Below are 16,723 nucleotides of genomic sequence, written 5' to 3' on the forward strand. Positions count from 1 at the left end.
CACCTGCTTAGGCACTGATAGAAGGGGGGAGCGCCTCTGATGGGCGGGAGGAATAAACTTGAGGAACAGGAGGAAGAGCTTCAAGAAATGAGCCTTGGTGGAGCAGTGGGCTGATGCCTCCTTAAGTAACACCAGCTGCCTGCAATTAGTGCAGGTTCGCATCCCACCAGGCTCAAGGTTGACTCAGCCTTCCATCCTTCCGAGGTAGGTAAAATGAGGACCCAGATTGTTGGGGGCAATAAGCTGACTTTGTAATAATGCCGCTTGGGGTGTGTGTGAAAGCCCTAATAAGCAGGCATATACATAGAATGAAGGCTACTGCTAAGCTTGTAAGCCGCCCTGAGTCTTCGGAGAAGGGCGGGATATAAATGGAATTAAAATAAAATAAAGAAATAAAATAAAGAAAGACAACAATCAAATAGCAAATTTGAGTTGGGGGCAAAACTGTAATATGAGAAAGCATATGAGATCCTTGTATTCTGAGAAAGAGAAAGGGGAAGCATATCCAGACTTGCGAGAAACTTTTATTGTAACCTTATAAGGACCATACTGTAACATTAGTATTGATAACTTTGATTTTCTAGTCTGGTCTACCTTGAAGGGCTGACAGCACCATATAAATTTTTTCCCTATCATGCCTTTAATTCTTACACTGCCACACTTGATTTTAGCTTTTAGTGATTTTCTGCATTAAGCTTTTCCCCTTAGGTTTTATTAGAAATGCATTTAAATAGAATTGAAAATTGCTTTGCTCCAGTTATAAATAAGTAATTGCTTACTGCTATTTAGTGTTAAATACATTTAGTTGTGGTCTGTCCTGGAAGAAAACTGAATTGCCCATTAGCTTGCTTGTGGGAAGCTGGCAGGGTATCTCAGATATTGTGATTATGTGACTCATAAGGTCACTGCAACCCTCATAATTGCAAGCTTGGCACTGAGGACCAGGATCATGATCATATGACCAGGGGACACTGATAGCCAGAATTCAAGAACCAATTGTAACAGAACACATCCATTCTGTTGTGTAGTGGGTTCTGGAGAGCAGGAAGGACGCCGAGACGATGACTACAACATAACAGCTCTTTATTTGGTGGAAGTTACTGTACTGGGGAATAGGGCTAACTGCACTCCTATATATACCTGGCCAGTACCTGGCCAGGTACTCAACCAACCAATCGGATTGAACCTCTGTTTCCCGCCGAAAACGCTTCCCGCCTAAACAGTTACAGTTCAACGCCTCCTGGTGGTGACTCTTATGCAAGCTTTAGGTGTACCAACAAAGCCTAATACATAACACATTCAGTGCCATCATATCTGAACAGTTTCTGAATGATAATCTGAGGACTACCTGTAATGTTGTTTCCCCAATTTTATGTGGCTTATATTGCCTTCTGTTGGCTAGGTTTAGGCTATTTTAATTTGTTCTTTTATTCATGCACTTTGCCTAGAGTTGCTTCAATGACTGAAGCAGCTAATGAATTGATTCAGTCCACAAAGAAATATGGAGACTTGTGAAATGCTTATAAACATTTTTTAATGAAGTTGAGGATATAGATTGTCAGGGAATTATGCAGCCGATATCCAAATGGAATGAGAGATGTTGACAAGAACTTGTGGTTTTATATAAATAAGTATATTTACAGTAAATAAGAGGCAAACAGGAGCATAGTCAGGTAAATCAACACAGCAGGAACATCAGATAAATCACAGAACACACTGGGCACACAGCAAAAAAGGCGGGAAAAAGGGAAACTCCCCCTTTTCACTCATAGCAATCAATCACAGCCTGGATTGTCTCATGCAGTAGCCAACTAACTCTCTTTAATCAATCAGCTATAACTGTGTGTTCTGACTCTTTACACAACCCCCACTGTTCCTGTTATAAATTTAAATATCTTGACATAGATGAAGGTGGTATTAGTAACTGAGATGACCTTTGAAAAGGGCACCCACAAGCAAGGTCAAATTCTGCAAGATGGTGGGCATGGTATTGCTATTCAAGTCTGCCCCCCCCATTCTACCTGCATGCCAAATACAGTTGTTATTTATTATTTTTACATTTATTTATTTGTATCCCGCCTTTATTATTTTTACAAATAACCCTATGTGGTGACATATCCAACATACCTTCTTCCTCCCATTTTCCCCACAACTACAACTCTGTGGCATGAGTTAGATTGAAAGAATGAATGGCCCAAAGTCACCAAGCCAGCTTTCATGGCTAAAGCAAGACTAGAATGCATTTAGTAAAACGCTTTTTGCAGAGATTAAGAGAATTGATCCAAGTATTCTGATTTTTTTCTTCTGCCAGACTGGAGATCTTCAGTTGTCCAGAATTTGTTGGATTGCAGTACTGCTCATCTTTAACCAATGGCCTGGTGGACCCTGGCCCAACATATCTGAAGGCCTACTATTTCTTCAGGCCTGAATTAAGTGCTAAGGAGCAACTTGACAATGGCATGGAGTTTCTGGCAACGATCTCCGTAGTAACTGGGCCAAAAGATTCTAAGGGAGGTGGCTGGTGGGTTGAAGGCAGTTCCTAGCTCTCAACCCAGGGAAATGGAAGAAGATAATAAGGACAACTAAGGACACCAGGAAGAACAGGATCAAAATGGGGAATATGATGAATTTGCTAGTGAGTATATAGAAAGTTTCAAACAGAGCATTCCCAGCCAATTATGGAAGAAGGGCCAGTGGACATCAGCTTGGAAAAGGCAGGGGAAGCTTAAGAAAAATTGGTGTGAAAGGACCAAACTGTGTTAAGGTGTTCCAAAATAATTTTTCCCCACTAAAAAGACCCAATTACACATTCACATTAAATTTCTCCTTGGAATTAAATGTCCAACCAGAAAAAATGAAGTTTATTGGCATTTGTGATCAATGGCATATTCAGCTACCTATAGTAACTAGCATAAATATTAGCATTATCACTGAAAGATCTGATGGTAAACTATGAGGGCAATTCGGAAATAAACCTCAATTTGGTTATCAATGATAGACACTCGCAGATACAGAACTTTTATTATACACGTTAGAAAACTGCAACATGGCATAATTGCCATTCAAATTGAGGCACTTGTCATAATGTCATAGAAGGTTTGAAATTCCTTAGTAGTAGTCGTTTGGCACCAAATCTGGGCTATAGGAGGGTGATCAAAAACATCCCAACGGAAGTGCTTCAAAAGTTCTTGGGTGCGTCTAGTGGTGTGCGGGCAAGCATTATCGTGAACCAACACCACACTGGAGGTCAGCATGCTCCGACACTTGTTATGGATGGCTCGTCTGAGTTTTTGTAAAGTTTCACAGTAAACGTCTGAATTGATGGTCAAACCACACTCCATGAACTTCACTAGTAGTACTCTTTTGGCATCTTCACATTTGGCGGGATTTTCTATGTCACCACTTCCAGTGTGGTGTTGGTTCTTGGGTGCATCTAGCAGTGTGCAGGTGAGCATTATTATTAGCATCTCTCTCCTCCCACATCTCCAACCCACATTAGAACTCACATGGCTTATTCCAGAAAGGAACCAGGCAGATAGTTAATGACTTTAGCCTCCCTTGCTTTTCTAAGCTTGCTTTTTTTCTTTCTTCTCTTTTTATTGGAAGGTTGACTCAGCCTTCCATCCTTCCAAGGTCGGTACCCAGATTGTTGGGCGTAATATGCTGACTCTGCAAATTGCTTAGAGAGGGCTGTAAAGCATTGTGAAGCAGTATATAAGTCTAAGTGCTATTGCTATTGCTATTTTGCATGAGAACCTGTCCATGTAGCAGAAATACTGTGGAGATCATCATACACATGCTTTTATATTTCCCTGTTGCCAGTGAGGTTGAAAAACTTACATTTTCTGTATTGGCATGTGTTATAAGGTAAAGGTAAAGGTTCCCCCGCACATGCGTGCTAGTCGTTTCCAACTCTAGGGGCCGGTGCTCATCTCCGTTTCAAAGCCGAAGAGCCAGCACTTGTCTGAGGACGTCTCTGTGGTCATGTGGCCGGCATGAGTAGACGCCAAAGGCGCACGGAACGCTGTTACCTTCCCACCGTAGTGGTCCCTATTTTTCTACTTGCATTTTTACGTGCTTTCGAACTGCTAGGTTGGCAGAAGCTGGGACGAGTACGAGGTGCTCACTCTGCTATGCGGCACTCAGGATTCGACCCGCCAAACTGCCGACCTTCTGATCAACAAGCTCAGCGTCCTAACCCACTGAGCCACTGCGTTCCTTTGCGGCATGTGTTATAGGTCATAACAAAAGTTGTCTTCTTGATTCTCATATAAGAAACCATTTATGACAAACAATGTTGCTAGATTTTGTCTGGTATCAATGAAAATTCAAAAATTCAAAAACATAATTAGGGCCAGACCTCTGGAACCGCTTACCGGTTGAGCTCCGGACGGCCCCCGACCTTCGCTCCTTCCGGCGCGATCTTAAAACATTCTTTTTCGAACAAGCTGGCCTGGTCTGACGGGATGGGGTTGGGTTTTTAAAACTAGTTTTAACTTTAATATGTATTGATTTTATGGGCATGATGTTTAATGGTTTTTTAATTTTTGTATTAGATTTTTATTGTGTATTGCCCTGTTCACCACCCTGAGTCCTTCGGGAGAAGGGCGGTATAGAAATCAAATTATTAAATTAAATTATTAAATTACTGAAAATGAGTGAACTTACTTTTTCTACTTGCATTTTTACGTGCTTTCGAACTGCTAGGTTGGCAGAAGCTGGGACGAGTAACAGGTGCTCACTCTGCTATGCGGCACTCGGGATTCGACCCGCCAAACTGCCGACCTTCTGATCGACAAGCTCAGCGTCCTAACCCACTGAGCCACTGCGTTCCTTTGCAGCATGTGTTATAGGTCATAACAAAAGTTGTCTTCTTGATTCTCATATAAGAAACCATTTATGACAAACAATGTTGCTAGATTTTGTCTGGTATCAATGAAAATTCAAAAACATAATTAGGGCTACTGAAAATGAGTGAACTTACTTGGAATTCCTGTTTTGTTTTTATTATTTATCTGTTTTTACACCCTTTTCTGGTCTTCAGAGCCCCCCTTGTGTTTGCAGTATTGGTAAATATTTTTTCTACACAAAATTTAGTGTTTTAATATTATACTATTGTGTTAGCAATGGTAACTTTTACTTTCTTTTATCTATTTTGCAAGTTTCAGTGTTATTGAAATGAGTGTAATTTTTTCTGTTTTATACTGGTCCATGGCAGAAATGAAGATTAGAGATAGATAGATAGATAGATAGATAGATAGATAGATAGATAGATAGATAGATAGACAGACAGACAGACAGACAGACAGACAGACAGACAGACAGACAGACATCGATACTTATTTTATCAAGCTTATATGGCCAGGCCACCCATCTCAAACAAAGTGATCTGGGTGGAAGGGAAAGAAAGAAAGAGAGAGAGAGAGAGAGAGAGAGAGAGAAAGAAAAGAAAGAAAAAGAAAGAAAGAAAGAAAGAAAGAAAGAAAGAAAGAAAGAAAGAAAGAAAGAAAGAAAGAAAGAGAAAGAATCATCCTGTGTACATTCAGAAAATAAAGCTCATTAAATTCAGTCAGGCTTGCTTATAAATAAATACAGGTAATCCTCGTATGTTCTCTTAGCGAACATTCAAAGTTACGCAATAAATGCCCCCTAGTGTTTACAAACAAGTCCCGAAATTATGAATGTTGCAGCACCATGGCAGTCATTCACCCTTATTATGAACAACCACAGAGGCGCTGCAACATTCACCATGGCTATTCCCTGCCCCCCGCCCCCGGCCAGGTCTCCATAGGCACTAGGCCTGTGGATACCCACTTTGCAAAGATCTAGAGAGAGCCTTTGTTTCTTGGCCTGTTTCACTGATTCAGGCCTTCAGTGCATTCAGAGAGAATGGAGGCCTAAGTACCACAAGATCATGTGTGATCAGTAGCGCAAGATCTCACCTCTGTTCTCACCTCTGTTCTCTACAAATGGAGGCCTGGACAAGAACTGTGGCAAAAGGCTTTGCACATGGAGGGAAGGCCTGATCATCGAAGCCTTCCCTCCATTTGCAAAGTCTTTTGCCATCTTTGCAAAAAGCCTTTGCCGATGATAACAGAGCCCCAGATTGAGTGCATCTCTCCTAGCCTCCATTTTTGTCGGCAAAGGACTTTCCTCAAGCACATTTTGCGCAGAGACTGGAAGCCTGAAGTAACACGATGTCATACACCCCCCCAGGAGCTTCCAGTCTCAGCGCTCAAAATGTTTGCAAGCTGGTCGGATGCTTTGAGGCAGCGGTTTCACTGACCCAAAGCCTCCCATCAGCTTGCAAACATTTTGCGCCAAGAGTGAAAGGTTCTCGGTGCTGTGATCTTGTGCGGCAAAGAGGCTGGAGAGGAAACAGCAGGAGACAAGATAGCTTACTAGATCTTCGCAAGGTAAGTGACCAGGAGTGGCAGGATGGGGGGGGGGGAAGCAATTGTGGGGAGCATGAGGTATCTCAATGTGTCTGGGGAGGCCTTGGGTGATCTGAATCAGGTGGCCTGTTCCATCACTAGCGCCCCCCCATGGTCTTCCCCAACCTGGGATACCTCCTGTGAACTTAACAAACCATGCATTCAGTTAGCAAATGCGTGGGTGAAAGCACGGAGTGATCATATTCAAGGCATGCCATTCCTTGAGTTATGAGTGGAATGGCCAGGCTCCATTACATACGTAACTCAAGGACTACCTGTATGTCAACTTAGCATATGGTTTGTACAGCATAATGGATTAAAATCTTTGTCTGCTTTTAGTGAATTGTCTCAGAAGAGAGATTAGTAAACTGAGGATTCATAAACATTAATGCCAATGGCTTTAGCTTAGACATTAAGAAAGACTGTTCTGATTTTCTGCTATTATTTTCACAGACTTCCAGTTCTGAGACTACTAAAAAAGCCAGTGCAGGTAAATAGTCTTTGTGTCTTTTAGTCATACAACTTTCACTGAGGTTAATTATAATTTCTCTCAAGGTTTCTGTACTCAAGATTCTCATGCTAAAAACTTCCATCCTGCATCATCAAGTTGTATGTACATCACCATGCATGTACTGCCAAATATTAGCAGAGTCCTCTAATTCACATGCGATGTAATGCAAAAATAGCTGTTAAGCAGTTTTGTATCATTTTGTTAGGCTGAGTCAACCTCTAAACAGTAATCAAGAAAGCTAGGATCTCACAAAGTCTCAGTAGGCAGATGTGTTGCAAGGAAAAAGGGGATAGGTTACAAAATCTTTGCAATCTAAAATATCTGTACTTGGGCCCCCATTTTATCAGCAAATACATTAAGTTTGATTCTCCTTAATATTTTTGATCCTCTTTTTAACTCTCTATTGATTTGAGGGATAAGCAGCTCTCTGTTTATGAGATGTGAACAGAATATCCATCTGCTCTTGGCATTGCAAACATCCCTTCCCATTCCAGATGCAAATTCCATTGCTGGCATTCAGCTGACTTCCTTTGTATCAATAGCCTGATAAATGGGAATGCTTAATGTCACAAGATCACTCTGTGTTAGGGAAAGATGGCAGTCTGCAGAAATGATATAGTTTTCTTTCCTGGGGGCAGAAGAGAGTAAAATCTTCAAAAATGAACAGTGGGAATGTATGTACAAATTTGCACAACCCGCCAAACGTTAATTTCCATTTATCTCCCTAGAAATTAGGATTCTGATAGATGAGGAAATGCTATCAATTCCCATCAGTAACAGCGTTTATGCAGTTCTCAAGAGAAGAGAGAATTACCTGTGCAGCCTTCTTCAGAAGAAGTTTGGCTGTATCTGCGTCCTTAAGAGCATGAGAAATCCCATGGAAGTATATAGGAAAAGCCTGAAGGAAGGAGTGGAGGTTTCTGTCTGGGTAGATGATCTCACAAGACACGAGGCCGATGCTTTGGTGAATGCAGCCAATGAATACCTGCACTATTTTGGAGGTCTGGCGTTTGCTCTCCTGAAAGCTGGCGGGCCAGAAATTGAAGAGCAGTGCAAACTTTTCATTGAAAAGAATGGCCCACTCAGTGCTGGCCAGATTGTGGTCACCAGCGGAGGAAGACTGCCCTGTAAACAGGTTATCCATGCGGTAGGTCCAAGGTGGTCAGAAGATCAGAAGGAGGAATGTTGCCTCAAGTTGGAAGCTGCCATAATAAACGTTCTGAAATACGTCAATGCTCCAGAAAACAATATCAAGTCTGTGGCCATTCCTGCGCTGAGTTCCGGGATCTTCAATTTTCCTCAGGATTGGTGTGCTCAAGTGATTGTACAGACAATCAGGAACTTTGTTCAACTTGCTCCATTATTTGGCTACTTACAAGAAATCCACCTTGTAAACATTGATGAGACCACAGCTGATGTCATGAAAAAGGCTTGCGAAGATCTGCTCGGGGTTAATGATATTGTGCCTCAGTTGGGTATTCCTGACTGTATCAGGGTCAATGAACTCTGCCTGCAGATCAAAAAAGGGGGTATAGAAACACAGCGAGTAAGTCTTGTGGATTATAATGTTTCTTGTAAATGTGTTGGCATGCCAAGAATATTTTTTTAATTCCAGTGCAGAAAACCAGTAGACATTGTAGCTTTATTGAAAATTATATGATGTGGAAGATACATGGGCCACATCCAACATTAAATTTGTTGCTACTTATTCAACAGGATGTTCAGTTTGAATATACCTGATATTCCCTCTATGCATGCCTCACGTTATTGCTGGAAGTCCCCAAACTTTTACATAACCTTTCTTGCAGAAATATGTCCTGTCCTTATGAAGATGGGGGAGATTGTTAAGATTTCTTGTTGTTGATGGAATAGTGTGGGAATTCCTTGTCTGTAGGAACCTGGCATGAAAAGTTTCACATTTTACATTGCTCTCTTCCAGGCTGCTATAATTATTAATTCTATGACCATGCAAGATGATCTTTCTCAAGGAACAGTTTCAAGAGCAATTTTGGAAAAGGCAGGTCCAGCTATGCAGGAACAACTTGCCTCTGAGTTACAGAAACTTCCATCAGAGAGATCCAGTTTCATATACACAAAAGGATTCAATCTTGATTGTGAGCACGTGCTGCATGTGGTTTGGCCACCTTACATTGAAGGCAACAGGCAAGAGGTGATGTTAGCTTTGCAGTGTTTCATTCATCTGAATTTGGGAGCAAATCAGCTTATATAATTGAATTTCTTGCTTGCAGGTATTAAAAACAGCCATTTCTAAAGGGCTTTCCAAGACTGTGGAACAGAAGTTGTCATCCATTGCTTTTCCTCCTCTTGGAATTAAAGGTTTACATTTACCAAGTAATGAGGTGGCCGAAATTATGGTGGAAGAAATCATGCACTTTGCAGCGGAACAAATTGGGAAGAAGCTGGATGTCTACATTGTGGTACCTCTGGACAACATTGATGTTTATGAAGTAAGTTATTGAACACTGTTTCCTTGCAGGTAGATTACAGGGGCCTAAGGAAAGCATGTGGTATTATGCAGTCAGTATTACCATGAGACTCAAGTTACTCTCCTTGCACTATGATGAGTAACACTATTATGAGATGGAGAGTTGCTTTTCGTTGATAATATTTTTGTTCTTTGTAGGAGTTTTTTTTAAGACACTTAAATCCTATGAATACCATAGAATCAGAGGCTTGGAAAACACCATGGATGTCTAGCTCCCTGCCCAGTGTAGGAATCCTCATATAATCCCAAAGGGCTGCCCAGTTTTTGGTTGGAACCCTTGAAAATTATGCTTGAATATTTGTCTAGCAACTCAACTGATTAATTTTATTCTGTCTCTACTCTTTAGCCAAGGTTAGGAAAAGTTTAAATATATTAAGGTGTATGTTGTATATAGAAGGGACGCGGTGGCTCAGTGGGTTAGGGCGCTGAACTTGTCAATCAGAAGGTTAGCAGTTTGGTGGGTCGAATCCCGAGTGCCGCATAACAGAGTGAGCACCTGTTACACGTCCCAGCTTCTGCCAACCTAGCAGTTCAAAAGCACGTAAAAATGCAAGTAGAAAAATAGGGACCACTACGGTGGGAAGGTAACAGCGTTCCGTGCGCCTTTGGCATCTAGTCATGCCGGCCACATGACCACGGAGACGTCCTCGGACAAGCGCTGGCTCTTCGGCTTTGAAACGGAGATGAGCACTGGCCCCTAGAGTTGGAAACGACTAGCACGCATGTGCGGGGGAACCTTTACCTTTACCTTTATGTTGTATATATATTAACAAAGAAGTGAGTGTCTTGGAGGCCAAATCTATGAGGAGCTTGAAGCTTGAAGAAAAGATAATTAGGTTATGGTGTAATAACCATTTTCTGATTTTTGAATGGAGGACCTTTGTTTTCTTTCTCTTCAAAGATAGGTTATGAATCTGTAGCTCAAATAAGAAGAAAGGGTTAAAAAAAGGATAGTCTTTGTGACAAGCTTTATATCCAAATATATTTTATTCTTTATTCTGTTTCCATCTCCCCTTAAAACTTTTAACAGAATGCACAATGGTCTGAGAGTCAGCATCTGCACTAGATAACTGGTAGTCAACCTGAAACTAAATTAATCAAGTAAAAATAGCAAACGGGGAAAATCCTTTACCCAAACTTCCTCAAACCTCCAAATAAGTTACCCAGACCTAATTCCACATATCAAAGGATACGGTCTGCAAACACAAATAGAATTAATTAAATTAGGTCTCCCACCAGAACTGCATGTTGACGAGAATTCATACCTATACACGCTCATACACACACGCCCTTCAAGGGTCATCCTAGAATCAGCATGCAGACACTTTCACACCCCGGACAATCTCCCCCTATAAAAACCTGCTGCTGTACTCCATTTCTCTGCAGCCGGCCCTTAAATGCAAACTGTTTTGCTTTTAGGAATAAATAGTTCTTCTTTCATTATTAACTGTCTGGATCTCATTTTTATTTATTCTTGCACAGCCCCGGTTTGAGTTGGAACCCCAAATTATTCTTCCGACCACTTGTTGACTGCAAAATACCTTGCCTTAGAAAGTGAGGATCTCTTTTTCACTAGCACCATTCACTAAAAAGCTGGTTAAGAATTTAGCAACATGTAATAGAGGATTTCCTTCATTGGCCAGAAACTGGATTAGTTCATTTTAGAGATCCTTCTCATTCTTGGATTATATAAAAACAATCAAGAAGTTAATAGACCAAGCATGGACTTAAAGTCTTAATAATAAAAGAGGTACCTGCCCAAATAAAAATAGCTTCTCGAACAACATTTTGTACATTGCTAAAGAAGTGCAATTTCGAAAGAAATTGCAATACATCTTGTTGTCACCACACAGTCTGCCACAATCCTTTGAATTTGGCATGAGTTCTAAACCTTTCCCTGCTAGTTGAATTTCTTGTTGGGATATCCAAAAATCTCAGTCAAGAAAACAATGGCAAAAGTCCACTGAGAATAACTATTTTATTTACTGGTTTCTACAAAGGACATATCACATACATCCTGGAACCTTAAATCAGTCTTCTATTCTAAATGTTAGCTAAACTGTTAACATTAGTTGTATCTTCTTATTCTTTTGTATGTAAGCACGATTTTGCCAACTGAATTTCCAATCTATACCAAGCATTCAATATTGGGGAGACACATCCCATTGAAAACTTATTATTCTAATTGCCATTTGCTATAATGTCCATGGTGTTATATGAGCAAAAAAAATCCAAATTGGTACTATATTATGCTGATTAATCATTATTTCCCCCCTTTTTAAAGGCTTTCTGTGCCAAGCTTATGTCAGTGAAGAACAAACTAGAAGAAAAGATGGACTGCAGCAATGTTGACACAATTGGTAAAAATAAATTGGAGGGTTAAAATTTATGGGAATTCTTGGCTTAACTAAGTTCAATCAACTGAAATAGATTTTTTGTCAAGAGCCTGTCCAATGATTGAAACCTTAAGAGTGGGGAGCTAAACAATTTGGAACTAAACAATTTCGTTGACAGTGATTTATGATTCAGTATACCCCACATACTCATCATCTAATATCCTCGTTTTTTGACAATGATGGTGATCCTCTCTGCTGTGTTTGTAAATGCTGGGTTTTAGTTTAATATGGAATGTGAACCCAGCTAACTGTGGCTTAGTCAGCAACCAATGGTTTAAGAAGTTGCGGATTCATATGCTGTAAGAACCCAGACGTAGAAGGAGAAGCTGAAAGGTGGGTGAGATAAAAGACGGGCCAGTGAAAATTATCAAGATAGGAGGGAGGAAACATTTCAGGGACGGGGGATTTCATTTAGAATCTAAAGTTTAGATTTTAAAAACTGGAAAGCCTTAAAAACTCTTAATTCTTAATCTTATATAATCTTGTTTAAAAGCAGGATTTTGCTCAGTGGAAGCTCCTGGGGAATTTTTTCTTAAAATTGCAGAAATTGTACGATATTTATTGTATGAAATCATGTTAAATATCTCAAAATTATAACAATATACCACTTTGTACACTGCCTGTTGTTCTTTAAATCCCTAGCTTGTTTTTGCGAATTTCATCCACTTGATCCAAAGGCTTCCCTTTTCTCTTGACTAAATTCATTTTTTCTTTACATCTGTTTCGCAATTTGATCCTTAGTCATTCTCTCTTTATGACCAAATTATCTCAGTGTTCTAAGGTCATTCTCATTCCTTCTCGAGTCTCCTGATGGTCATCCCTTTTTTTGGAACTATCTAGTCTTAATCCTAACTATCCATTCAAGCCACCTAACAGCATACTTTTCCCCCTGGTTAGCTTACATTTGGATGCAATCATTCAGCAGTGCAAACCTTTTTCTTTCTTTTTTTAAGCAGAGCTACAGGCTGATGTCCAAGCCAGTCCAGGTTTTGATAGAAATGGGCCTTCTGTGGAACTGATAGGACGCAGCCATGATATTTTGGAGAAAGCAGGACAGTGGCTCAGAGATATCATATTGGTTGAGGAAACTGGACGGATTGTTATACGGAATCATAACATTTTAAACCTGAGCAGTGTCCAGCCTCTCGAATTGTCTCACCTTCAGCAACATTTTGGCATTACCATCCTGGAGAGAGTAAGTGGAGCAGGGGCAGCCGTAGAGATCGAAGGTTCTCCCCGAGCTGTGATTGATGCAGCCTTCGCAATTGAATTCATGCTACAGTCTACAGCCAAGCAAGAATCTCTTAAGATGGATGGTACGTAGAGTTGTATGAGCACATTCCATTGATAACAGATATTAATCTAACCTTTAACAATTCACAGAAAATCTTGGTTTAATTAGCTTGTTAAAAGCAGGCTTCTAGTCCTTAAAAACAGCATTTTTAGAAGTTTATGTAATCTTTAGTAAACTTAAAAGTTTTGTTTCAGCATCTCACTCTGAACTGCCCAATGCTTGCAAAGTGGACGGGCAGAATGCTGGGACAAAACTGCACAGACATAAGTTGTATCTTTAAATGTTTGTATCATGACTTTATTCTTATAATGTAGAAAGTAATATAAATCCAAGTCAGATAAATTAAAATAACAGAATTGTACAATGCTCTGCTCTAGGAAAATCACCCAATCATCTTTTCCAGAAAGCCAGAGGTTGGCTTCTTGTCCAATTTTTGTTAAATCTTATAAACTAGTACAGCATTAGAATATTTAAGCTCTGTTGTAGGTTGCCTGGCTTCATACTGCAAATTGTAATAAAATTGATATATCTGTTAGCATATCAGTGGAATTCACAGAGGATCCAAACTTTGAAACAACATATATTAAATGAAAAAAATATTTTAGTCGTGTGTTGGCCATATTAACTATTTTTTTCTTATTTCATCTTAGAAATATCATTTGCACAAATGTTCCGCGCCAGAAATACCCCAAATGGGTGTTTAAATTGTTTCTCATTTGAATGTGTGTGTTTGTGTGTACATGTGTACAGTATGTGTGTGTGTCTGTATACATACTGTATGCTCTCAACTTTTATTTTCTAATTTTCTACAGTTGCCGTTGTAGTTTATTTTTATTTTATTTAGCTTTGGTTTATTTTTTAAAAAAATCTGTATTTTTATTGATTTATCATTTTATGTTAACACAAAAGTTTTTAGGGGTGTGTTATAGCATAGCATTATGCTATATTTAATTTATTTCTTTTATAGAACAAATGGAATTAAAGAGCATCATCCCACTCTTTTAAGTTTTCAGTTTATTTTTCAGTATGAAAATCTTGGTTTAATTTTTATTAAGCAGTGTATTATCTGCATCCAGGATCTTTGGAGAGCTATCCTCATCAAGAAGGGGATCTGGAGATGGCAAACAGATGCTGTTATCAAATCACCCCAATAGAGTCTTACCTTCAAGAATTCAAGAACAAAGAAAAACAGCTCGAAAAAGCCGGCCTCCGGGTTCTAAAGGTGAATAGCAAAATAATGCTAGGAGAAAATTGTGTTGCATTATAGATGTACCAAATTAGCCAAACTTAAGCAAACAAGATTGAAATCTACAGGGTTTCATTGAAAAAGTCTCTGCATGATCCAAACTGCAAGTTAAACTGGGCATTAACTGGTTGCCACTTCTCCTGTTCTTTGAAGCAGCTGACTGTTCAGTGCTAATGATGTCAATTTTGGATCTCAGGTTCGCCTCCCATGAAGAAAAAAAAGATTTAATCAATTTGAGGGAATTAAGATTATTTAATCCAGCTGATTTGCTGGTTTCCCATTTTGCAGCTGCAAACATGATCTTTCATACAGCTCTGGAGGACTCCAGAAGCTTTTATGGAGTCGTATTGGCCTGTAGGAGTTAGCATAACTTGCCTCCTTCTCCCTTCCATTATCAGGAGCATCCTATAAAACTGAGGATTCCCTGCTCATGGAAAATTGGGAACTAGTTGTAAATCTAACACAGCAGTTGCTTGTGTATGTGTGTGTTTAATCAACCATCGATCTTGAATTAATAGACAATGTATCACTCTGAGCAAATTATAAAATGGTGTCAGTTTCCTACAAATTATGAGCTCAAGCTAGATTTCAGAAGAGGCTACAGAATTCCAAAATATGTATCTACCAGTAATTAAAACTAATATGACAAACCTAAAAAAGGATGACTAACAAGAAATTACCTAATTTGTATTGTGACTGGAAAAAATACACAGGCTTAATACTTCACAGAAAACAAATCCATATTCTGGAACAAAATCTTGGTTGAACAATGATTCATTTGTACAGAAAAGAGATAATCCTTGAATGCAATGTTTCTTTGATTCAACTACTTGGATTTCCTCCAGAATCTTGAAGACACACCTGGCAGCATCTCTCGTGTGAGGAAAGGTTTGCTGGAATATGCAATTTCTGCTGGTTGGCAGGCAAATTACATTCAGTCATTACATTACTGGCAATATACAGAGTACATCCTAACTGTTCATTTTTTTATTACAGATAGAGAAAATACATAACCCTCTTTTAGAATCTGCTTTCCAAAGAGTAAAAAGGAAAATAGAAGGAAGAAATACTGGAATGCCTGTATGCCATAGATTGTACCATCATGTCCCTGCTCAGTATTGTAGCCTGGTGTGCAAAACTGGATTTCAGAAAACTTACTCATCACAAGGTAAACCAGATATGTTGCTGTAAATGCTGTAGAAAATACAGGCTATTTTTCAGCATATTAAATATCCTATTCGTGTGCAAACTGAATACCTTTGTAACAACACAAACATGACTTAAAAGTTGGTATTTTACAACCGGTTGTTAAATTTTAATTTCTATACTGGTGAGAAACAAGATTGGAGTTTTCATTTTTAAGTGTAAGGAACCTAAACAACAAGACTACATTGTGGTGCCTCTTATGTCCTCTTGGGCTTCCCATCCAGTTGGCAATAGACTACCAGATACTTATCTCAATTCACTTCTCAGCTATTCTAGGCAGAAAGTTTAGAAACTAGAGGGTAAGCAAGAATTCAGCCTCAAACATAGAAGCTGATTCCCCACTGCAGACCATAAGTCTATATTCCAGAGTATAAACTCTAGGTTTCTACCTCTTGCCCATTTGAATTAACAGATTAGCTCGTGGTTTGTTGGTGTACCAAAATACAATTACATAATGCCTCCCGTCCTAGCCTAAGAATCAATGGGGCTCATCTCTCCAATCTCAGCTTTAATTACTCTATTTCTAATTGTTATGTGTGATTATTATAGTGGTTATTTTCAGCATGATTCCTAAGTTTGATTAGTGTAGTCAAATTAATCCTTATACTTCTACCTAGTATATGGTTGAAAGACTAAAGACACTGCAGTCAGCTAGTCATTTATATTGCCATTATAATGAAAATATGGTAAAACAGCCTGCATTTTGTGTTGCTTTTCAGATCAGAAATATGGAGCTGGCATCTATTTTAAAAAGAACCCCCGGAAACTTATAGCAGATACCAGAGAAAAATGTGAAATGGACCATTTGATCTGTGTGTTTGAAGCAGAAGTTGTCACAGGGTCATACACAAGGGGCAATCGGAGTTATGTAGCACCACCTTTAATTAACGCAAGCAGTATGAAACTCTACGATAGCGTGGTTGATGATATTCATAACCCTGAAATCTTTGTCATTTTCAATCGGGAACAAGCTCTACCATTGTACTTACTGACATGTTCTCTGCTTTGGAGCCCTCATCAGAAGGCTAGTTTGGAACCATCATCCTAGAATCTCTGAAGCCTTAATGCTAATTGAAACACAGACACTAGTTCTGTGTTAGATTAAGTAATAAACTTATGGCAGTTCTGTA

General features: G+C 39.4%; 1 protein-coding gene across 1 annotated transcript; it reads left to right on the forward strand.

Moving 5' to 3' along the window:
• Positions 1 to 2,611: 2,611 nt before the first annotated feature.
• On the forward strand, positions 2,612 to 16,692 carry PARP9 (poly(ADP-ribose) polymerase family member 9; the record flags this gene model as incomplete). The annotated part of the gene is made up of 10 exons (XM_081327925.1): positions 2,612 to 2,635; positions 6,888 to 6,924; positions 7,674 to 8,491; positions 8,885 to 9,115; positions 9,195 to 9,413; positions 11,736 to 11,811; positions 12,801 to 13,163; positions 14,218 to 14,363; positions 15,384 to 15,555; positions 16,313 to 16,692. The coding sequence occupies 10 exons, from the start codon at positions 2,612 to 2,614 to the stop codon at positions 16,639 to 16,641; spliced, it is 2,415 nt and encodes an 804-aa protein (XP_081184051.1). The 3' UTR covers positions 16,642 to 16,692.
• Between the last annotated feature and the right edge of the window lie 31 nt (positions 16,693 to 16,723).

The sequence above is a fragment of the Vipera berus genome (genome assembly GCF_964194415.1).
Source record: "Vipera berus genome assembly, chromosome: 1".
NCBI lineage: Eukaryota > Metazoa > Chordata > Lepidosauria > Squamata > Viperidae > Vipera > Vipera berus.